This window comes from Castanea sativa, chromosome 4 (assembly GCF_040712315.1).
Source record: "Castanea sativa cultivar Marrone di Chiusa Pesio chromosome 4, ASM4071231v1".
Taxonomy (NCBI): domain Eukaryota; kingdom Viridiplantae; phylum Streptophyta; class Magnoliopsida; order Fagales; family Fagaceae; genus Castanea; species Castanea sativa.
Genome location: NC_134016.1, coordinates 36,334,555 through 36,359,513, shown reverse-complemented (window position 1 = coordinate 36,359,513; position 24,959 = coordinate 36,334,555). Strand labels below are relative to the sequence as shown.

General features: G+C 32.8%; 2 protein-coding genes across 2 annotated transcripts; both read left to right on the top strand.

The window, feature by feature from the left end:
- Positions 1-702: 702 nt before the first annotated feature.
- Positions 703-11,040, top strand: LOC142630914 (protein NEN1-like). The gene is made up of 8 exons (XM_075804978.1): positions 703-764; positions 912-1,303; positions 6,852-7,009; positions 8,354-8,400; positions 8,498-8,561; positions 9,357-9,567; positions 9,599-9,929; positions 10,591-11,040. The coding sequence occupies exons 2-8, from the start codon at positions 1,027-1,029 to the stop codon at positions 10,817-10,819; spliced, it is 1,317 nt and encodes a 438-aa protein (XP_075661093.1). The 5' UTR covers positions 703-764; positions 912-1,026; the 3' UTR covers positions 10,820-11,040.
- A 6,624-nt stretch (positions 11,041-17,664) lies between these two features.
- On the top strand, positions 17,665-22,500 carry LOC142631858 (protein NEN1-like). Its single transcript, XM_075806181.1, has 6 exons — positions 17,665-18,161; positions 18,687-18,844; positions 19,740-19,786; positions 19,882-19,945; positions 20,715-21,430; positions 22,050-22,500. The coding sequence occupies exons 1-6, from the start codon at positions 17,876-17,878 to the stop codon at positions 22,276-22,278; spliced, it is 1,500 nt and encodes a 499-aa protein (XP_075662296.1). The 5' UTR covers positions 17,665-17,875; the 3' UTR covers positions 22,279-22,500.
- The last annotated feature ends 2,459 nt before the right edge of the window (positions 22,501-24,959 follow it).

The window sequence follows — 24,959 nt, the reverse complement described above, 5'->3', positions numbered from 1 at the left end:
ACAAAAGTTATTGTTCATTGGCCTAGAATCACTGTTCATGGACAATGAACAGTAACAAACACGCGTTGAAAAAAAAAAAAAAAAAAACATGAACGCAGCTAAAACGCTGAATTCAAACGTATTCTAAGAGTGTATTTTAACTTTCTATTTTAAGATTACTTGCTCAAAATTATAATCTTGTAACTTTTGGGACGCTAAGATCTGTTTGGGATCAGTTTATTTTATTGAAACTGAAAACATTTTTACTGAAACTAGTGTAAATAAAGATAAAAATTAGTTGAAATAATATAATAAGACTTATGAATAGTATTAAAAAGTGCAGTAAAATCCATAAATAATAACAAAAATAAGCTGAATAATAAAATAAATTAATTTTTTAATTTGTACCCAACCGGACACTTATACGAGAAGCCCATTCTCCAGACAAGAAAGAAGCAAAAGAAAAAATTACAAGGAGAGAACTAGAAGTCTAGAAGAGAGGGGCCGAGATAAAATAGCATGAGAGAGAATACAATGAAAGAAGGCAAATGCTTCACTGGTCATCCAAACCCAGAAAAAAAAAAACAAAAAAACAAAAAACCCATCAACTATGATATTTACCCCAAAAAAAAAAAAAAAAAGAAGAAGACAGCGTGTAAGAGAGAAAAAGAAAAAGAAATAAAGAGAAGAAGAAGAGAAAAGAAGAAACAGAAAAAGAAAGAACAGTAGACTTGGCGCCTATATCTTTTGATTCTTCTTCAACACTCTTTCTCTACATTCACAAAGAAGACAGCGTGTAAGAGAGAAAAAGAAAAAGAAATAAAGAGAAGAAGAAGATAAAAAAAGAAAAAGAAAAAGAAAGAACAGTAGACTTGCGCGCCTATATCTTTTGATTCTTCTTCAACACTCTTTCTCTACTCTACATTCACAAACTTAAATTAAAACCCTCTCTCTCTCTCTCTCTTTCTCTCTTCTTTAACTCAGAAATCGAATCCTACACATTCATACATACACACACATTGAGAATACAATTCAAAATACAATAATATGGGTTCGAGTAGCAGAGAAGAAAGGTCCGAAATCGCATTCTTCGACGTGGAGACCACCAGACGCGGCCAAAGGATCGCCTTGTTGGAATTCGGAGCCATCCTGGTTTGCCCTGAAAAGCTCGTCGAGCTCGATAGCTACTCCACCTTGGTCAGACCAGCTGATGTCTCTCTCATCTCCGCCTTGTATCCACGCCGCAATGGTATCACTCCTGACGTCGTCGCTTCCGCCCCTACCTTCCTCCAAATCTCCGATCACGTTTACGACCTTCTCCACGGTCTCTATCTCTCTATCTCTCTCTCTCTCTCCTATGGTGTTTGTCTCCTTGTTCATAAAATTTTGTGTTCTGATTTTACTTCTAGATTTTGTTTGAATGACTGAGGCGGTGCATTAGTTAAACATTCAATTAAATAAAGTTTTTATGGAAAAAAAAAAAAAGTTATAATAGTTTTTTTTATTTTCTATATAAAAGTAGTTTCAAAATTTTCTTTAAATAGATTATTAGCATGAACTTTATTTATTTATTTACTTATTAGCATATCCATGTATATAGTTGCACACTTTTTAAATCATTGATTCCTATTAAATTTAGTATAAGTTTGGATACTGATAATTTGGCAGTGTTTGCATCAACCTTTTTTTTTTTTTTTTATATAAGAAGTGCATGCTTCATGCTTTTCTAGTCGATCCATGCATTATTCATAGAACTTACAAACCTCTTTTTTTAGCAATTAAAAATGGGTCATACGATACTATTTACATATTTAAAAATTATTTTATTACAGTATTTTCAGTTTTCAGCAAAATAGGCGGTATTCAAATAGACCCTTAACGTTAGAAAATTGCGTTAACTCTCTCCAACATCTTATTAAGGGTCCGTTTGGATAGAGCTTATTGCTGAAAACTGAAAACACTGTAGCAAAATAATTTTTAAATAGGTGAATAGTACCGTAGGACCTATTTTTAATAAAAAAAAATTCTGTAAAGTGAAGTTTGTGGGTCCCGTGAACAGTACAACCCACATATGTGCTGAAAAGTCAGCAAAATGCGGCTACTATTCATGCACAATAACCTTTGTCCCCTGAGCCGTGCAGCAACAGAAGAAGAAGAAAAAAAAAAAAACAGAAAATGCAGAAAACTAAGACGCGGACGCTATGGGTTTGTTTAGATAGAATTTATTGCTGAAAATTGAAAACTGAAAACACTGTAGCAAAATAATTTTTAAATGTATGAATAGTGATGTGAGACCCATTTTTACTAAAAAATTGATGAAAAAATACATGAACAATGCGCGCACTGCGCGCTTGTCCCCCTGCAGCAGAAGAAAAAAAAAACGCAAAACGTGGAAAATATAAGCTAGATCCAAACCCTCTATATATAAGCTGTATCCAAACCAAGCTTAAATGTTTTGTAACTTTATAGAAAATTCAAAAACTTTCCTTTCTTTACTATAATTTTCCCACTAAGCTTTCTTATAGTTAATTTTGTCCCCTTTTGCCAACATAAACATATATCCCCGCACCTCAGCTGATCTCCATGGCACTTGGCAAACACCAATAATTACTCTATGATCTTTTCTGTGGTATCATTGAAAGAATAAGAAAACTTGCTTGGTGAGCTTTGGACCGTGTAGTGAAAAAAAGAAAAAAAAGAAAAGAAAAAAACTTTGATTTCTAAACCTTATCAAAGTGATTTGTATTTACTATTTACAGTATATATATTGTTACTGATGAGTTATATTCTATATAAAGTAAATAACAAAATGATAAACACTAAATAAATACAAGTTCAAATCATATACTAATATCCTAGTATTTGTCTTAAGAATAACTGCGAGTTAGTATAATACTCCTTATCTTCTTTTCTTTTTTTTCTTTTTTCTTTTTTTTTGATAGGATATCTTCTTTTCTTTTAGCCAGTAATAATTGTGAATAGAGTTATGTTTTGGCTTCTTATAAAATGCTTTAGTAGTATATATTAACCTAAAAAAAATGGCCGGGTGCTGTTTAAATTTAATGAGGTTTTAAATAAATAATAAATAAGGAGAGAGAAATAAAAATGTTATTATAGGTGTAAAGCAATTAGAATTTAATGTCATTTTTTAAACTATTAAACCTCTTAGAAATCTATGGTCTTAAAAATGTGTAACTCTTAGTACACCTAGTATAACTTGAATCCATACACACACACATATATTATCTATTAACTATATCAAAAGAGACAATAGGCTTAGGAATAGTGTTAGCAACAATATTTTGGTTTAGTCAAGTTTTTAGACTCATTCTAATACTACTAAAAAAATCTTTTATATTTATTCAAGGCATTTGGTTAATTTGGTGTGATAGATTTTTTTTCTTCTCAAGTACACCAATTTGTTTTTGCTTTATATTATATTTTCTATATACAAAAAGAACAAAGGCCTTGAAGCTACAATATTTTTGGTTTGTTCAATTTGCACAGTTTTTGTTTCCACGTTTTTTTTTTTGAATGCATAAAGCTACAGTAGTTTTGTTATATTATTTTTGGTTTGTTCAATTCATAATGTTTCACAAAATAATAAAATATTAATACAACAAATTGACATAATATTTTCACAATTGTTGAGGTGTTAATTTCTTATAAGTCAAAATAAAATAATAAAATATCGCATTGGAACCAACCACAACTAAAAATAAAGTTATTGTGCCAAAAAAATGTTACATTCACAACATTTTTCATAACACTTTCATAACAAATCTAAGTAGTAAATTATTATTGGTTCTAATTTAAACTTACCAATGAAATTACTTTTTTGCTCACCAACCTATAACAATCTATTACTTATAATTTGTTATGAAAATGTCGTAGACATAACATTTCTTTTGTAAAAATGTTAAGACATCTTACTGTCGTCACAATATTTTCAAAACTGCTAAGTTGTCAATTCTTTACAATTCAAAATAAAATATAACAAAATTATAAAGGTATTATGAAAATATTATGACATTTTGTTGTATTTCTAGAAATTTTTTATTGGTTTAGTCAACGTTGTTAAGCCAAAATTCACTGTTTCACATGCAATTGTCTTGGGTTGACTTTTTTTTTTTTTCTTTATGCACCATTTTATGTAAAAACACATAGTTTTACACACAAAAACAACAAAAAAACAAAAAACAAAAACTTAGGATAAAAACAATTTTTAGCCTTTGTCTTTGGGTTAGTTTACAATTCCTCCTTTAATTTTAAAATCAAGCAATTTTTCCCTTAATATTTTTGAAAAGATCAAATATTTATATTGTGATTCTCTTAGTTAAACCCTAATGAAAACTTATGATTCTTAAAATATTTTATTGTGTAATATCTAAAATACTCTCACTAAAGTTTAACATCCCAAAAATTTTCTTCACGTATTTTAAGTTTTAGATATTAGTCATGCTTAAAAAGTTGGAATGATAATATAAGGTGTTTTATTTGTGATCTAAAGAACATTGATTTTCTAGGTTTAAATTTTTGAAACTTATAATTTATTTAATGGAAAATTCGATGACATATGCTTTTTGTTATCTTTTTTTTTTTTTCCCCCTCAGCAAAACTCAGTTGTTTATTGTTCGAAGATGATGATATTTGTTAATATTCTTATAAGTTTTTTATCAAGTGGATCTATTACCTTTAGCAAATAGGTACTAAAAAACTATTATAGTAAAAAAAAAAAAAAAAAAATTATATATATATATATATATATACACACACATATATATGTTAAATAGCTACCATAATTTTGCGTGTGATCAAAATTCTTATTAAATAGCTACCATAATTTTGCGTGTGATCAAAATTCTTATACGAATGAGATTAACTTTTTATGACATAATTATCAAAAATCTTAAAATTAGTGTGCGTTTGGCAAAAATTATTTTTGCCAATTTATTTACTATTCAACTTATTTTTACTACTATTCATGGATTCCACTGCACTTTTTGATATTATTCATAGGTCCTACTATACTATTTCAGTTAACTTTTACTTTTATCTACAATACTTTCAACAAAAAGTTCTCAATTTCAGTAAAATAAACGGATCCCAAACATACCCTTAATATTTCTTGTGATTAATGTAAATCTCTATGTATTTTAAAAATAAAACGATTTATATATTTGTTTTGTGATATAAATAAAATCTAGAATTGATTTTAATCACTACTCATATTTCACTTCAAGGCACGTGTTGCCTTACTTTATATATGTGTGTGTGGTTTAGTTCAAGTTACATCTGTTGTAATTCTAAGCAATATTACACCATTCAATATTTTTTAATTGGATGCAAATTGTGACAAATCTACCATTATATTACCTTATCTTCATATATTCTCCATACTTGCAAAATTTCAAGGTGATCAAAGATTAATAGCAATGTCATCAATCAATTTTTAAAATTCAAGTTTTTGTAGTTTGAAATAATGCATAAGAGATGAGTTTATGGATCAAATGATAAATAACATTCAATTAACATAAAAATTGGCATGATTGTTAAGAACATATAGAACATGTAATTCAATGGTGAGACTTTCAAAAAATGAATTCTTTAACAAGTGTTGGGTGGTGTAACATTGCTTACTCTAGGTGTAACTTGAACCCAACCCATATATATATATATATATATATATATATATATATATATATATATATTATCATATTTTACATTTTCTCAACAACCAAACAAAGGGAGGAAAGAATTTTTTTTCTTTTGTTTTTGTTTTTAAACTTGCCTCAAGTATGCTCAGGAAGTTTATTAGGCTTACTTGGATGATTTTTTTTTTATTTTAAAAAATCACATTTTTTAATGTGGTTGTGGATTGTGAAAATGTTAGTTTCGGATTGAAATATGTTTGCTTTTATAGGAAAAGAAGAAAAAAAAGGATTTTTTTGAAAACAACTATAAAAACGAAACAATTTTATTAGTTAGCATAGTTTTGAAACTATTTGGTTATCTAACAACTCGAGACCAAAGAACTCAATTTTAGAATGCTAAATCGACTACACTGAACTCGATTTCAACATCGTCTGCAGCTAATGTGGATACTTGGTCCACATAGGCATCAAACTTGAGTCAAATGGACTCAAGTTCAACTTCCTTGTTCTTCCAAGCCCCAAAAACCGATGAACAAAACCAAATACAAAATCCAAAATAAATACCTGATTGGATCAGATTTCTCTTGCCTGAAGCTTTCGCCGCCTGGGTTGCTTCTCCTTGACAAATCTATCGGGTAATGCTTGCTTGGTTCTCACTTTGGATCCAAAGTCTCGACTGCAATGGACTGCCGAGCTTCACGAGAGGTTCGTGGACGCTGTGACCTAGCTCGGTAGCCCTGATAGTGTAGCAACAACATCACTGGAGTGATGGCGAAAAAACCACACTCATATTAAGTCTGACGTGTTCAGCTTTCACCGCCATCACCTAAAGCATTCGCCGATTAGGTTGCTTCATTCATTAGTATTGCTGGGTAATGAAATTGAGCGTTATAGACTCGATTTTCTAGGTATCGAAATCGAGTATTACAGACTTGATTTTCATGCTTATATGGACAGATTTCCACATCAGTTGCAACACGATGTTGAAATCGAGTTTAGTGTACTCGATTTGCATTCTAAAATCGAGTCATTTGGTCTCGAATTGTTAGATTCCCAAATAGTTTCAAAACTGTACTAACTAATAAAATTGTTCGGTTTTTATAGTTATTTTCACCCAAAAAAAAAAAAAAAGGGGCTCTTTTAGTCTTCTTAGTTTGCTTTGTTTGTTGCATATTTTTATTTTAATTCTTTTAAATATGATTTTTTGTGTGTGTATAGGGCGGATTTGGGCGGGTCATAATATACGAAGATTCGATCGTGTGAGGATAAGAAAGGCATTTGCGGAGATTGGTAAGCGCGCACCCGAGCCTAAGGGTATTATTGATTCATTGATATTGTTGACAAAGAAATTTGGAAAGAGAGCTGGAGACATGAAGGTATCAATCTCTCTATTCTTGACGAAAAATCAGCATCTTATAAATATTAGCATTAGTTCTCATTCTTGAAAGATTCTTCTAAGCACAGGAAACAAGCAAAAAAAAAAAAGTTTTTGGATTTAATTCTTGGAATTATTATATTATCGAAAGAATTAAAGAACTGTAGAGTAGGTTTAGCAATTAGGACAAAATTGGTTAGTGGCAAAAGGAATTCTTTTAATTATAAATTAGAAAGAATTTTTGGAAGTGTGTTTTTCTGCTTTTTGATGTATCTATATAGAGTCTTGAGCTATATGATGTTTCCATAAAGGGGTGATCACCAAATTTGATAATTTTTCCTTTTTTTATGGTTTTATGCTGTTTTGGAAGCTGCTTAAATTTGGATATCAACTTGTGTGAGTGTGTGTTTCTAAAAAAAAAAAAAAAAAAAATACTCAACGTTGTTGAGTAGTTCCAGATGTGATATTGAGAAGGAGTTTATCACTTACTCCGTGACACTAACTGCCGCATGCATTTTTGGTGTTGGCGCGTAAGTATATTCCCTTATCTCATCCCCATCCCCTTCCCCTATATGTGTGTGTGTGTGAGTGAGTGTGTTTTTCTCAAAAAATAAACTTGTTGATTGGCTTTAAGTTAATAACCTTTATTTACAAAAGAAAATAATTATTTTCATCAATCTTTTTCATCTTATTGCCCGTTTGGATCCCCGTTTTCCTTCATGCGTCTGCGTTTTTTTTTTTTTTTTTTTTTAAAGACCAGCGCTTGGTCCCCGTTTCATGGCAAATTAACTGTGCACCAAGGCATATAAACAGTAAAAAAAAGAGTGAACAGTGTTTTTTTACACATTAAAAAATTATTTTGCAACAGTGTTTTCAGTTTTCAGTTTTCAGCAATAAGTTCTATCCAAACGGACTCTTATTATATGCAATTTTAAGACTCAGTAATTATTATTTTCATCATGTAGACCTTAAAACCTGTTGTTGTTGTGATCCATTGACACCAAAATTTTTGAGATTAAAGCCTTAAAACTTGTCAGTTACGATATTATTAGAGGCATCTTAGGCTATCCCTATTTAATTTCTTGTGTGACAGAGACTTTATATGATGACAATTTCATATCTTTGGAGTTGGTGCACCTGGGGAGGTGTATACCAACATTTCTCTCAGCTTTCTTAGCTTTATCAACATCTTAATATGAGTTTCCTTAGTTCATTTATTACTGTTGTTTATACACGATCAGATGGATTTTCAAGTCATGTGAAAGCTTGAGGGTAGTTGTTGTATTATAGGTTTTGACTGATTGGAAAATTTGAAATATTGATATGCTCATATTTTTCACTTTAGATGGCCACTCTTGCTACTTATTTTGGGCTTGGAGAGCAGACACACAGGTAATTGTGCAAACCCAAGAGGAGACACTTGCTCCAGATTAGCCTGGTAAAATTTTTTTTTCGTCAAAGCTAATCTTTTCGGTGATGTATTCTTCAGGAGCTTGGATGATGTTCGGATGAATCTTGAAGTTCTCAAGTATTGTGCAGCTGTTTTGCTCTTGGTAATTTTATAATTTTGAAAGCTATAAAATGTACTTATCTATGGGTGATATGCCACTACTATCAACATTTTAATTTTTAATATATTTCTCATGAATTATGTAAATAAAGCACCCGTTTGGTTTGTCTTTAAAGATTTGACACGTACTATTTTAAATGTCTCGGGTAATTTGCTTGTACCATGAGAGCACTAGTCATTTGAATACTGCATGCCATTAGAAGTCAGACATGCTTTCCTCAGGTTTGGTGACAGTAAGCAATCCTACATGAAGTCCGGTAGGAGTACATTATTAATTTATTCCACTTCATGCCTAATTCTGTTTTCAGCACGTGTTTTACTGCAATTGTTAACTCGGATCATTTTTTTTATTTGTTAGTTGAGTTAATTTGGTTTGCTACAAAATATACTCTCTCTCTCTCCCTCTCTCTCTCTCTCTCTGAGCTTGCTTTTGGCTCTTTAAACTTCTGAACCATCCATGCCTCTCTTATGAACACATTTTGACTACATAAATCCTGAAATAAAATAGGCCTCACTAGGAAGAATTAGTGGAGTGCCATGCACTCTCTGATGTAACCTTACTTCAATTCTTTAGTATATATGTTTATTTGAATTTTCAAGTAGTAGAGGTATTCTCTTCTAGACATTTACTTTTAGCTCAGACAGTCCATCCCTGATTGTTTGGATGGACATATATTATGTCCTTCCTGGTGACTTTGACATAGGCTGAGTATTGTGTCTGGTAGAAAAATGCGTGCTTTATAAGGTTTGATATTGACAAAAATCTGCGAACATGCAGGAGTCAAGCCTTCACATCACAGCAGAGGAGGTTGAACCTAATACAGCTCAACGAAATATTTTTGACATGGTCCAGCTTAGCAATGAAATAGAGGAGTCGTATGAGATGTCTTCCACAGAGTCTTCCGAGATGTATTCTGTAGAGTCTTCTGAGATGTCTTCTGCAGTTGCTGTCTCTGATGGTCGCAGTGACTCTGCAGGGTTTTTAGAGCCTGATGAAGTTTTTTTTTTCTTTTGATATGCCTGATGAAGTTCTTATTTCTTCTATCAGCGCATCTTTTGTTACATTTTTTCGTGGGAGTCAAAGAATACAATTATTTCATGAAGGTTTCATTTTGCAGCTTTGTTGTAGTCATTTGAAAGTGCGGTTTGGAATAAGTACAAAATTTCTTGATCATGCTGGCCGGCCTCGGTTGAACTTTGTGGTTGATGCCCCACAGAGTTTATGTGAGGTTCTTGATGCATGTGATGGTATTGCACAGAAGTTGTCCTGGGATTCGGGTAGCAGCTCTGAATGGTGGCCTGTTGTGATTAGGAAAGATGGCTTTGTCAACTACCCTACAGTGAGGCTGCAGTAAGTTTGCTCTTATTGTTTTGCCCTCTCTCTCTCTCTATATATATGTGTGTGTGTGTATGTATGTGTGTGTGTATATATATATATATATATATATATATATATATATATATATATATTGTGATTGGTGGAAAAAATGCCTGAATTTAAGCAGTATTAACGAAAGTTGAGATTGCAGCCCAAAAGATGTTTTTTCCTGCACATTTAACTCTACTATAGTAGGAATAGGATAGTCCTGATATGCTTTTCTCCATAAAAAAAATTTCTTGATTAATACATCACAGCCCAAAATATCTTGCATGCTCAGTCCTACATTCTTGTTAATATATCGGATTTTAATTAAATTTGTTTTAATTTCTCTTTCATGGATGAAAGTGAAACCATTATTAATATTTTACCCCTCATTTGAGTTTGAAGCATATTCATTTATATAGATGTTTTACTTAATTGGCTACTTTGAAACTGAGGCATGAAGATATTTTGGGATTTAACAGTTGCAAGTTGCAACTGCTTGAATTATATAATTATAGTCATAAAATATTGGAGATCTGTTTCTCCTGTTTGTCTAATATGCAAGAACATAAAGCATTAATGTAAATGTCGTAAAGTTCTCCATAATTGAAGTCACCTGATGAGATATGTAATTGTTTTGTAACAACAGCATTCCAAATACCATATCTGGAGACAATCCATACGGAACAGAGATGTATCAAAAAGATTCAGGCGGTGTGCAAAAGCTTGTGTTCAGTAAATATGATCCAGCAGAGCTTGATCCCTTGTTCACTCCCGGTACCTTTGTGGATGCATTCTTTTCTATAGATCCATATGACTATCAGCAGAATGCAGGCAGTCGTTTGGTGGCAAAAAAATTGATTATCCATACCAATTGATGAAAGAAGACAATCTCTAATTTGTTCAATAGGACCAGTTTGCTCTGTAAATTTGTAATGTTGGACTGAATAGACTATCATAAAGAAAGAAAATGTTTTTATGTTAGGATGAAAAGGACCATTAATACTGATGATTGATTGTAAGATATAACTGCAAAATCTGTTCGAATTTTTATGTTATATGTGGCCAACAAATTAATATAAACAGATTTACTTTTCGATATTACAGGCAGCAACTATAAACTGATGCTCAACCCGTTTAGATGTTTGTTAAGGATCTGTATTTCAATTTCAAATACACACAGAATCTATTTCTATTCTCTTCCTGCAAAGAACTCGTGCGTATATAATTTATGTTCGCAGTAATGGATTAATGAGTTTATATTATGATATTATCTAAATAGGCTACATAGCTATTGGATTGAGACTTTTATGTTTTTATATTGCTGGGCAATGTGCTTCATGTGATTCTTTTGTGATTCTTATTAATGAATTATTACTAGCCACCATGTTACCTTACTAACGAAACTAATATGATATCTTTGACGGCCCCAAAAAACAATAAATCTATTTATTCTTCTGTTTGGTTTAAAAGAAGTCTCTCAGACTCTCACGTGCTCATGCTTTTGAATAAGGACTACGTGCTTCATATGTTTGTCGTTCAATATTATTTTCACACTATGTACCAAAATAAAATATCTGCTCACATTGAATCCTATCGCTATTAAGGTGTTGGTGAGTAGTGAGAATTGAGATGAATAAAGTGTCCCAAAAGTTTCAAGACTATAATGCTAAGCAAATAGTCTTAAAAAAGAAAGCCAAAATACGCTGTTAGTTCTTAAAGTTCACTCATTAAGAGCTTTTAGTCCCTAATATTACAAATGAGTTATTTTAGTATATAAAATTTAAAAAATAAGCTCTATTGGTCCTTCTAGTTCCGTCAATTTTCTTATGTACATGGCTAAAAGAATAGTGAGGTGGCCTATTTTTGACGTGGAATAATGTGTAGCCATTATTTGCACAGAGACAATCAAGCATTTCAAAAAGATTATTTTTCTTATCATTTTTGTATAATTAATTTCGTCTTTGGCAATGGATATGGCAAACTGTTTATCTGTCTTGTGAATGTGAATATGGAAATTGATGTAATATTTTAATGCTCTTATATCATTATGTGGAGACAAGTCAGTGCGGGTAAATGGTCTGGGGCTTCATTCAAATTTCCTGTATAAATAATGATATTTATTCATTTATTTGAAGATATTGGGTGGCTAACTAAAATGGAAAATCTGATGTTAAACTTGCTCAAGGTTTTGATTTTATTAAGTGCATCTCTTCATTTCTGCTTCAGGTATTCCTCAAATGCAAACTTAACTGGTTTCTGTCCTCATCTCAGTTAAAAGTTGCAAAGTCCGCATACGACTTCTTTGTTGGAAGCATTCTTAAGTGTTTAAAGTTTCTTCCAAGATTCCTTTCACTGAGCCTTTCTCATATATACTCTCTTCCCTTTGCTTTGTAAATCTTCTTTTACTTGACATCTTCTTCCATCCAGGTCAACTTCTTTCACGGGAACTGCTTCCAAAACAAATATAGATTCCAAACAATGTTCAACCATGAAATGTGGTGTGTATGAGAAGTTTAGTGCATGTGATTCTGTCTAATGGTACAAATATACTTTATAAGTTTCAGTAAATAGAAAACGCAAAATGAAGAACAAACCCTTGAACATTTATAATTAATGACAAATTTATTTTGCTCTATTCTAAGTTCTAAGTGAACTAGCTGGATCAATTTTTCAAGAACATTCTAATATGCAATTCGATGTCAAACTTGTGATGCCAAACTGGAACTGAACTCATTGTCACAGTTTACATTTGTAATTTGAAAATTCATCTTCCTAGAGTCCAATTGATCACTCCAATAGTACCTTGTAAGGCTTGTGGCCATTAAAATTTGTTTCTAACTATTGTAGTTAATAGTGAAGGTTTTTCGTTTGTAGGTGGTGCTCCACCTTTCAAAAGTCATTTGAGAGCCAACTCAGAGTACAGACTTGTTGAATATATACAGTAATTCTTTTAGGGACAAGCCAAATTTCACAACATGTTGAAGTGGTTGACTGTAAGTGATGGACACTTTTTGCTCTCTCGGGTTTAAATAAACCCATTACTTTTTGTTGATCACATTAATATGTTATAAAATTGGGTGTGTACGTAGCATTATTGGAATATACATCCAACGATCGGGTATCAAAAACCTTTGCATTCAGCCCAAATAGGCCCTTATCTCATCCATCTATCAATGGCGCAAAAGAGATCCAGGATCCAGTACATTTGGGCAGTAAAAGAAATTGGGCCAGAAAAAAAAAAAATCAGCTCTCAACAAGAATCAAGTATATTATTCCTTTTATTATTCTATCTTTTATGATGTCTCTGGTAATGTGTGTTCTTCATCTAATCCATTAGAAGGAGGTTAGTCTCGGTCCTTAGACATGACCAAGTTGAAAACACAAAAGAAGCCGTGCACACAACACAACATGTTACCTAACTAAGTCCGTCTCCTCATCAAGAACCAAAGTCAAATATGGTTGTTCTTCTTTCCATTTTCCTTCCTCTCCTTCATACGCGGTGGCGGGCCAAGTACTCTATAGTCTATATACAACCAGTGGGACGGGTTATATGATCAGAGTTGCAAATAAAAATGCCTTTAGCATACAAAATGGAAGCCATAGCTGCCGTGTACACAACCTGTAACTACAACATTGACTGTGCGTGGAATATCGGATAAGGCAGTGTTGGAGCATAGATCATACTTCTAGGTTCCAAAATTCCCAGACAATATCCTAGGATATTCTGACCATAACGATGAAGTACCAAATTAATACGGCATTTCAATATTAAAAATGAGAAAAAGGAAGAAGAACCTAATTATCAGTCAAACCTTATTTGTTAATCTAGTTTTTGGTCATCAGATTGCATGCATTGCATTGTCATTCATTACTCATGTTACTCATCACGTACTAACTATCGCATCATAAACCAACAACATTGGTCCTCTGTCAAAATAATAAGGTCCTCAAAAAGATTTGTGGTCGTCAATGTGTCACTCTTAACGGAAACTGTACACTTGCTCTTGAGTCTTGATATATTTATTCAACATTGGTCTGATGATTTCTTTTTCTAAGCCAGTGAGATCCTTAAGTCTTCTAACTAATCAATATAGATTGAGGTCATTTCACATTGTAATTACCCTATTTTTAAGATTGAAAGGACTGTACAGTGACAATGTACACACCTGAGGTTATATGCGATTACTTAACATTTACCTAATAACTCTCAAATAAGGGAGTGACATTTTCAGTCTCTCGTACGAAGAAATGTTAAAAAGAAAAATGCTAAAGGTAAAAATTATTTTTGCAATTTTTTTTTTACAAATTGTTGTCACATCAATTTTTTGTAATAAAAATGCTGTAAAATATTGTATGCCTATAGAATTATTCTGTTTAAAATTTTTTTTTTATTTTTTTATTTCATTATTCTTCACTTATTTATCTTTCTTCCAAATAAAGCACCAATGTGGCGTTTTGTATAGGATAATGATTTAGAATTCCTAGAAATGTTTAAAGATTTCTATGTTTAGTTACAAATCATATTAAGAAATAAGATGTCAAGGGAATCTAGATTACCCCTCAACCCCCTTTCTGTAGGAATATGGATTCCCTTTAAAACATGTGGGTATCCAGATTCCTAAACTTAAAAGAAATTGTATTTTTTTTATAAATTGACAATTTTAATCATTTTTCCTTATCATTTAAGCCATTGAGATAAAATATCAAACAAATCATCAATATCTTTTCCCATGTCTTTTATCTCTTCTCACCAAAACAACATAAATAAGATAGACAACTCTGTTGATATATTCATTAACAAAGTTCTATTCAGGTTTCATGTGGAAGATAAGAAAAGTTTGAAGGAAATCCTCCATTGTTGCTCGGTATTCACTTTTTCTTTTCATTATTTATTTAGAGGAAGAGTTTTTTTTTTTTTTTTTTTAAGACTTGATATTGGATTTACAAATCTAATGATAGAATGGAAAAAAAAATCATTTAAGATTACTAGGAATAAACAGAATATTATGATCTCACATTCCTAAGAATTTTATTAGATTCTTAATTAAACCAAACATAGGAATAGTTACATTCCTAGGCACCCAAATTTCAAGGCATCACATTCTTAGTGTCAGCTGTTTATAACCTCAGTTTACAACTACAAAAGTTAGACCCTTTTGTAGTTGTACTCTGATTATGTAATGTATTATAAATCCGGTTTAAAATATTATTATTACTATTTTTGTGTGTATTCTAATAAGTAATACTGTTTACTTAAAAAAAAATTCACTTAGATAAAAAAAAAAAATCATTCACAATTAATAAGTTAAACCAAATATTAAAATTTCACATTCCTAAGAATTTTATTAAATTCTTAATTAAACCAAACATATGAATAGTTACATTCTTAGGCACCCAAATTGTAAGGCATTACATTTCTAGTAATCTGGATGCCAAGAGTAATGTAGATTTTCTCGTACCAAACGCCACCTAAATGATGCAAGAATTTTTGAAGTGTTGTGTAGAACATAAAAAATAAAAAATAAAAAAAAATTTCAATTTATTCTTATCATTGGTAGATGCTCCTAAAGAAGTTAGTGAGTATTTATCCAAAAAGTCATACGGTATTAATTTGGAATAAAAATAAGTTAAACTTATTCATAATTGGCTTAGTTAAAAAAAAAAATCATTCACAATTAATTGTTGAAATCTGTGAGTTTCAGTTAGCTCAATTGGTAAAGTCTTTGATGGTTGAATAAGAAATTTGAGGTTCAATTTCCATTTACACCATAAATTGATTGGAGTTTTAGTCTGATGATAAAGAGCTATCAATATCATCGAGAGTGGACGTATTTTTTTTTTTCTAAAAAAAATAAATGCTGGAATCTAATTAAAGAATAAATAAATGTTTGGAATGAATCGAAAGAGGAGACGTGGATAATAGGACAAGGCAAGGCCCTTAATTCACGTTTAGCAGATTAGGTATTGCTTGTAAAATGGTAATTGAGGCTTTGGTTGTACATAACGGCAAGGAATGAGATACCTAGTGTACATCTCCAATTTAACTTCTTCACTTGGTTTTTCGAATTGTACACGGTATCTCTGCCCTTAACATTTGTTTTTTAATTCTTTGTAATAGAATTTGTAAAATAAAATTGGATACAAACCCCTCCTCTGATACATAGGAACGACTGACACCAAACCCATCTTTGAGTAGAGAATTAATGGTTATAGGAATGAAAAACCTAACGCAATTGCCCTAAGCAAAACTATATAGGTCAACATATATGGAATGAAATAATATTCGTGTCTTTAATTTGGCTCTTCTGGCAAAGCAAAACAAGGGTGGCTGTGGTGTTGAGCTATATAATTTATTAAACGCCTACTTATCTTCTTAAAAAAATAAAAGAAAGAAAAATCATTGAATGCCATCTATTATCTAACATGTTGTTTCTCAAAACAAAAAAAAAAAAAAAATATATATATATATATATATATATATATATATATATATCCAACATGTTTTTTTTTAGAGAGAATTTCAACCTATAGTGTCCGCTTTTGATAATAACACTTTATTGAACTCCAAATCTTTTATTCAACCATTAGAGATTTTACCATAGAACCCACACTTATTCAACATGCTATATTGAATAGTACCAAATGCCACTTTAAAAAAAAAAGAAAAAAAAGTGAAGAAATACAATTTGAAGTATCCATATCTATTGTATTATTGTATTTATATATTGAAATTTGCTTGGCCTTTCAATAAAAAAATGATGATGAAGAAGAAGAAGTAGAAGAAAAGAATAGTACCCCCAAAGACCTTTTTGTTGATTGGCACATATGGTGTCCTTTATGGGGTGAGTTTGAGTCCTAAACTCATGGGATGGGCAACTATCCATTATAAACTATATGAAAAAAAAATGTTTATAATGCATAGTTCTGTATAAATATTTTAGACCCTAAATTGGATGGTAGGTGAATATCCTAAATTATTCTCAAATTAGAGTAATAATTACAATTTTTTTTTTTATGAAATGAAATAATTACAAAATTTTGAAGCTTTAAGGTAAACTTAAAAAGATGCAATTAACTCGAGTGGCATCCTTTTGAATGATTGTTACCCTCGTGATTTTATTTTTATTTTTTTTATAAGTGTTAACCTCATGAACTTATATAAACCTTTGCAAGAGTGATAATTACTTATTAGATAAACTGATCGCGGAATTAATTAAGGGTCTATTTGGTAGAGTAGTTCAAACTCATTTTATCAAATTTTAAACTACTTTACACATATTTTCACACATATTTTTACTCACACGTCTTTCAAAAATTTACAAACAACTCAATTCAAACTTTTCTACCAAATTAACCAGAGCATCTTTAAGCATCTTTCTGGAAGAAATTACAGAGCATCAGATGCAATATACACATCCTCCATTTATTGCTTTCATAATGTCCTCATGAATTCCCGCCAACAAAAGTCGCTCCATCGTTGAATCTTCTCAAGCAAGCAAACAACAAAAGAAAAAGACAAAAGTAAAAGTATCTAAATCCAACTGATAGAAATAAAATATCTTATTTTATCTTTTTATCTTTTAAGCGAAATAAAATACCTTTTTATTATTATTATTTTTTTTTTATCTTTCTAAAAAATAAAAATAAGGGAGGCCCAGAAGGCCCAAAATGAAAAGGGTATCAGAAGAGAAGAAAAACCACCACAAGAAGCAACCCAATCCACAGAATTCTTATATAGTAAGAAGAAGAACAATAAGGCTTGGCGCCTATATCTTTTGATTCCTCAACACTCTTTCTCAACGTTCACAAGCTTCAATCAAAACCCTCTCCTTCTCTCTTTCTCTCTTCTTGAAATCGAATCCTATACATACATACATACATACACACAACAGTACAATTCAAAAACACAAAAAGCAAAGCAAAGCAAAGCAATGAATTCGAGTAGCAGTGAAGAAAGATCCGAAATCGCATTCTTCGACGTGGAGACCACGGTCCCGACCCGACCCGGCCAACGGTTCGCCTTGTTGGAATTCGGAGCCATCCTGGTTTGCCCTAGAAAGCTCGTCGAGCTCCAGAGCTACTCCACCTTGATCAAACCGGCCGATCTCTCTCTCATCTCCACCTTGTCCGTACGCTGCAATGGTATCACTCCCGACGCCGTCGTTTCCGCCCCTACCTTCCTCCAAATCTCCGATCGCGTTTACGACCTCCTCCACGGTCTCTATCTCTCTCTCTCTTTCTCTTGGTCTTTGTTTGGTTGCTCTGAAAATTTTGAATTCTAATTTTACTTTTTGGATGTCATATGGTAGACTGAGGTGGAGCTAGCTTTTTGTTGGGTTGGTGAGAAATGCGAGGAAACTGTAGAAATTTATGAAGGATTTTTGTTGGATTGTGTCTTTTCGATAAATTAACTAGTTCAAAGTAGTTCAATTTGGGTAGATATATGTAATTATTTTCCTTTCCGGCATTTTCTCATCAACCAAACAGAGGGAGAAAATATTTCTTTCCTCGAGTATGCTAATGAAGTTTATTAGGCTTACTTGGATGGTTTTTTTTTTTTTTTTAATTTAAAATTTATTTTTAATGTGGTTGTGAATTGTGAAAATGTTAGTTTTGGATCCAAATATGTTTGCTTTTATGGAAAAGAAGAAAAACATGGTGCTTTTAGCCTTCTTTATTTGCTTTGTTTGTTGCATATTTTTATTATTATTATTTTTTTAATATGATTTTTTGTGTGTATAGGACGGATTTGGGCAGGTCATAATATAATAAGATTCGATTGTGCAAGGATAAGAGAGGCATTTGCGGAGATTGGTAAGCCCGCACCCGAGCCTAAGGGTACCATTGATTCATTGCAATTGTTGACGCAGAAATTTGGAAGGAGAGCTGGTGACATGAAGGTATCAATCTCTCTATTCTTGCTGAAATTGATGAAAAAGCGACATCTTATAAATATTAGCATTAGTTCTCAATCTTCAAAGATTTTTCTAAGCGCAAGAAATAAGCAAAAAAAAAAAAAAGATTTATGAATTATAATAGTATCAAAAGAATTAAAGAACTGCAGAGTAGGTGTAGCAATTAGGAAAAAATTGGTTAGTGGAAAAAGAAATTCTTTTAATTAAAAATTAGAAAGCATTTTTGGATGTGTGTTTTTCTGCTTTATGATGTATCTGTATAGAGGCTTGAGCTATATGATGTTTCCATAAAGGGGTGATCACCAAATTTGATATCCCCTCTTTATGGTTTTATGTTGTTTTGGAAGATGCTTAAAGTTGGATATCAACTTGTTGATTGGCTTTAGGATATTATCCTTTATTTACAAAAGAAAATAATTATTCTCACCAATCTTTTTCATCTTATTATATGCAGTTTTAATACCCGGTAATTATTTTTTTATCATGTAGGCCTTAAAATCTGTTGTTGTTGAGGATTCGTAGCCAACCCCAAAAAATTTTGGGATTAAAGCCTTACAACTTGTTAGTTACTATATTATTAGAGGCATTTAAGGATATCCTTATTTAATTTCTTGTGTGACAAGTCAGGAGACTTTATATGATGACAATTTCATATGTTTGGAGTTGGTGCACCTGGGGAGGTGTATACCAACATTTCTCTCAGCTTTCTTAGCTTTATCAATATCTTAATATGAGTTTCCTTAGTTCATTTATTACTATTGTTTATACACGATCAGATGGATTTTCAAGTCATGTGAAAGCTTGAGGGTAGTTGTTGTATTATAGGTTTTGACTGATTGGAAAATTTGAAATATTGATATGCTCATATTTTGCACTTTAGATGGCCACTCTTGCAACTTATTTTGGGCTTGGGCAGCAGACGCACAGGTAATTGTGCAAACCTAAGAGGAGACACTTTCTCTATATTAACCTTGTAATATTTTTTTCGTCAAACCTAATCTTTTTGGTGATGTATTCTTCAGGAGCTTGGATGATGTTCGGATGAATCTTGAAGTTGTCAAGTATTGTGCAACTGTTTTGTTCTTGGTAATTTTATAATTCTGAAAGCTATAAAATGTACTTATCTATGAGTGATATGCGTAATAGATTTCTCATGAATTATATAATTAAAGTACCTTGGTTTGTCTATAAAGATTTGACCCATGCTATTTTAAATGTCTTGGGTAATTTTCTTGTACCATGAGAACACTAGTCATCTGAATACTGCATGCCATTAGAAGTTAGACATGCTTTCCTCAAGTCTGGTGACAGTAAACAATCCTAATGATGCCCAGCAGGAGTACATTATTAATTTATTCCACTTCATGGCTAATTCTGTTTTCAGCCAGTGCTTTACTGCAATTGTTAACTCAGATCATTCTTTATTTGTTAGTTGAGTTAATTTGGTTCCCATTTTGTTCTAAATTGCTACAAAATATCATCCTCTCTCTCTCTCTCTCTGAGCTTGCTTTTGGCTCTTTAAACTTCTGAACCATCCATGCCTCTCTTATGAACACATTTTGACTGCATAAATCCTGAAATGAGTAGGCCTCACTAGGAAGAATTAGTGGAGTGCCATGCACTCTTCGATGTAACCTTACTTTAATTCTTTAGTATATATGTTTATTTGAATTTCCAATTAGTAGGTCTTATCTTTTAGACATTTACTTTTGGCTCAGACAGTCCATCCCTGATTGATTGGATGGACGTATATTATGTCCTTCCTGGTGACTTTGACAGAGGCTGAGTAGAGTGGCTGGTAGAAAAATGCATGTTTTATAAGGTTTGATATTGACAAAAATCTGTGAACATGCAGGAGTCAAGCCTTCCAGATATATTCACAGCAAACAGTTGGGTTTCCCCAAATGCTACGACAAGGAGTCGTAGTAATGCAAAATCACCTCCAGAGGGGGTGGGTCTAAAAATAAGTACTCCCCCATCAAGTTTGAAGTTAAATGATGATCCAATGCTGCCTCCTACAAATCAAGAGCCAGAGGAAAAACATCCAATTTTATCTCTTCTGACACGCATCACAGCAGAGGAGGTTGAACCTAATATAGCTCAACGGGATCCTTTTAACATGGGCCAGCTTAGCAGTGAAATGGAAGAGACGTTTGAGATGTCTTCCACAGAGTCTTCCGAGATGTCTCCTTCAGCTGCTGTCTCCGATGGTAGCAGTGACTCTGCAGGGTTTTTAGAGCCTGATGAAGTTCTTATTTCTTCTATCAGCGCATCATTTGTTACATTTTTTCGTGGGAGTCAAAGAATACAATTATTGCATGAAGGTTTCATTTTGCGGCTTAGTTGTAGTCGTTTGAAAGTGCGGTTTGGAATAAGTACAAAATTTCTTGATCATGCTGGTCGGCCTCGGTTGAACTTTGTGGCTAATGCCCCACAGAGTTTATGTAAGGTTCTCGATGCATGTGATGGTATTGCACAGAAGTTGTCCTTGGATTCAGGTAGCAACTCTGAATGGAGGCCTGTTGTGATTAGGAAAAATGGCTTTGTCAACTACCCTACAGTGAGGCTGCAGTAAGTTTGCTCCTATTATTTTGCCCTCTCTCTCTCTCTCTCTCTCTCTCTCTTGTGATTAGTGGAAAAAATAAATGCCTCAATTTAAGCCGTATTAAAGAAAGTTTAAATTGCAGCCTAAAAGATGTTATTGACTTTTTCCCGCACATTGAATTCTACCATAGTAGGAATAGGAGAGTCCTGATATACCTTTCTCCATAAAAATATTTCTTGATTAATACATCACAGCCTAAAAAATCTTGCATGCTCAGTCCTACATTCTTGTTAATAAATCGGATTTTAGTTAAGTTTGTTTTAATTTCTCTTTCATGGATGAAAGTGAAACCATTATTAATATTTTTACCCCTCATTGAGTTTGAATCATATTCATTTATATAGATGTTTTACTTAATTGGTTACCTTGAAATTGAGGCATGAAGATATTTTGGGATTTAGCAGTTTCAACTTGCAACTGCTGCTTAAATTATATAATTATGGTCATAGAATTTTGTTTTTTTTTTTTATTCTTCTTTTTCTTGTTTGTCTAATATGCAAGCGCATTAAGCATTAATGTAAATGTCATCTAGTTCTCCATAATTGAAGTCACCTGATGAGATATGTAATTGTTTTGTAACAACAGCATACCAAATACCATATCTGGAGATAATCCATACGGAACAGAGATATATCAAAAAGATTCAGGCAGCGTGCAAAAGCTCGTGTTCAGTAAATATGATCCTGCAGAGCTTGATCCCTTGTTTACTCCTGGTTCCTTTGTGGATGCATTCTTTTCAATAGATCCATATGACTATCAGCAGAATGCAGGCATTCGTTTGGTGGCAAAAAAATTGATTATCCATTCCAATTGATGAAAGAAGACAATCTCTAATTTGTTCAATAGGACCAGTTGCTCTGTAAATTTGTCATGTTGGACCAAGTAGACTAACATAAAGAAAGAAAATGTTTTTAATGTTAGGATGGAAAGGAGCATTAATACTGGTGATTGATTGTAAGATAAAAATGCAAAATTTGTTCGAATTTTTATGTTATATGTGGCCAACAAATTAATATAAACAGATTTACTTTTCGAAGTTACAGGCAGCAACTATAAATTGTTTCTTCTCAACCCGTTTAGATTTTTGTGAAGGATTTGTATTTCAATTTCAAATACACAGAATCTATTTCTATTCTCTTTTTGCAAAGAACGCGTGCGTATATAATTTATGTTTGCAGTAATGGACTAATGAGTTTATATTATGATACGGACAAAATTTAGGTACATTACATTAAGTGTTGTTCCTTAAGTTCTTTTTTTAAAATTAAATTCAGCCATATGACTACTTAACTAAAAAATACATTTCTATTGCATATGAAAAAATCTATGTGGCAGAATTTTAAAAGGAAAACTTAAGGAACAATACTTATTGTACCTAAGTCTTGCTCTTATGATATTATTTAAATAGGCTACATAGCTATTATAAGGGTATAGTGACTCTCTTTTTTTTTTGGGCCGGGGTTGGGGGGTTTGTTTAGGAACAGGTTTTAGTTTTTGCCTTTTGTAATGCTACACAAATAAATGAATCACATAAAGAATTGTCAATTTATGAGAATTCCTGAAAATTTAAATGTTTGAGTCAGCTTGACAAAATATTTTTACAATTATAATTCTCCTAAACATATCAATTTCATGAATTGTGAGAATTTCAATTTACTTCTTTTAGATTGGAAAATTGTCAATTTTCACATTTGTTCCCAAGAGTTATTAATGTGAGATTTCATTTCAATTCAATTTTTTCACTTTTTTCCTTAAACTAATTGTGGGGATAAAAGAATTGAATGGGAGTACTGGGCCGTGGGCCATGCCTAAGGATGCCAAGATGCTCGAGGATGGTCAAGCAGTAAGAAGAGAATTTGGGTCAATGGGCCGAAGACAAGGGCTGATAACAATGAGCAAGTGACGTTTCCCGAGGAGCCAAACCTCCTCGAAAGGCGACGTGAGAGTCTGGAGCCCAACCACCCAGCATTTGCCATGTAGGAAGCAACCACGCTTTGGAAAGTGAGCATCAGAGAGAGAGGTCTTACAGTGAACTAGGAAATATTTGAGTAGAAGGCTGCTACCACTACATTAAATATTCTATACCTACTCTCCTAGCCGCATTTATGTGGAAATGACGCTAGAACAAGGATATTTAGTCTTACAGCTACATCCAAAGCTTCTAGGAGAGTTCTGATGGGACAAGCATCCAAAAGATGATTTATATAATCAACAAGTGGAAGGTTGGGATAAAAGAAAAAAGGAGACTATATATGAGGGGGGGTCTCCATGAAAGAGTAGGTATCTGATCTAGGAGAGAGGAAAGGAAAAGAACTCTATGTACTTAGAACATTTGTGTATTTGGAAAAAGTTGGAATATATCTAAGAACAAACTTCCTTAAAATTGACCGAGGAATACTTTTCTCTTCAAGTTTTACTTCTCAATCATTTTAACGCTAGTTTAATCTACTGTGGCACACACTTGATCCATTAGGTCTTCACCTATAAAATCCATTCTCTAACAAATCTATTGTTGTGGGCTTATTGGGCCACCATTCATTTCTTGTGGGCAGAGGCTCCATTTCAGTCCTTACACTTGGCACCGTCTGTGGGAAATAGGTAAGCACTCATGATCCTGTTTAGTCACTTGGTCCATTAGGTCTTCACCTATAAAATCCATTCTCTAACAAATCTATTGTTGTGGGCTTATTGGGCCACCATTCATTTCTTGTGGGCAGAGGCTCCATTTCAGTCCTTACACTTGGCATCGTCTGTGGAAAATAGGTAAGCACTTGTGATCCAGTTTAGTCATGGTAGGTTCATGGCCAAATCGAGAAGAGTCTGTGGGATCTCAACATTAGGACCAATTTCTTAACTTGGAACGAAGGAGCGATCGTGAAGTAAGTGTGCATACGACTTACACCAGCAGGAGTTACTCTAGAACTGGGAGCCATGTCTCAGATGGGGAAGAGACTGGAAACTTGCAATTGGAGATTGATCATTTACGTAGAAAGCTACATCGCAAGCAAAGGAAGAAGTCCCCTCCAAGCTTAAGATCCGAGTCTGGCGATGATGACAGTTATAGACCAAAATCAAGAACTCCTCTTAGTGAATCTTTCTATTATAGGGAGGAACGTCATCATAGGCAAAGGAGTAGAAGTCCAGCGCATAGGGGCTTGGGAAATGATGTGATAAGTAGAGCCTTGCACCAAATCTCAAAGTCACCGTTTACACGAAGGATTGACAAGGCAAAACTTCCTCGTTGATTCACACAACCTACTTTTACCATGTACAACGGTAGGACAGACTCGGTAGAACATGTCAGCCATTTTAATCAGAGGATTGCTGTTTATTCGAGGAATAAGAACCTGATGTGCAAAGTATTTCTGTCTAGCTTGGGACCTGTGGCAATAAGATGGTTTGATGGGTTGGAGGAGGGCTCTATTAGCTCCTTTCAAGAACTTACCAGAGTCTTTGGGGCTCGATTTGTTATATGTAGTAGGGTTCCTTGTCCAC

What these genes read in the sequence shown, in the direction of transcription:
- LOC142631858 (XM_075806181.1), top strand. Translation starts at nt 17,876, where the DNA reads ATGAATTCGAGTAGCAGTGAAGAAAGATCCGAAATCGCATTCTTCGAC. An exon ending in CTTGGGCAGCAGACGCACAG is followed by an intron (nt 19,787 to 19,881) that starts GTAATTGTGCAA and finishes TGTATTCTTCAG; the next exon opens with GAGCTTGGATGATGTTCGGA. An exon ending in GTGCAACTGTTTTGTTCTTG is followed by an intron (nt 19,946 to 20,714) that starts GTAATTTTATAA and finishes GTGAACATGCAG; the next exon opens with GAGTCAAGCCTTCCAGATAT.
- LOC142630914 (XM_075804978.1), top strand. Translation starts at nt 1,027, where the DNA reads ATGGGTTCGAGTAGCAGAGAAGAAAGGTCCGAAATCGCATTCTTCGAC. An exon ending in AGAGAGCTGGAGACATGAAG is followed by an intron (nt 7,010 to 8,353) that starts GTATCAATCTCT and finishes TTTTCACTTTAG; the next exon opens with ATGGCCACTCTTGCTACTTA. An exon ending in CTTGGAGAGCAGACACACAG is followed by an intron (nt 8,401 to 8,497) that starts GTAATTGTGCAA and finishes TGTATTCTTCAG; the next exon opens with GAGCTTGGATGATGTTCGGA.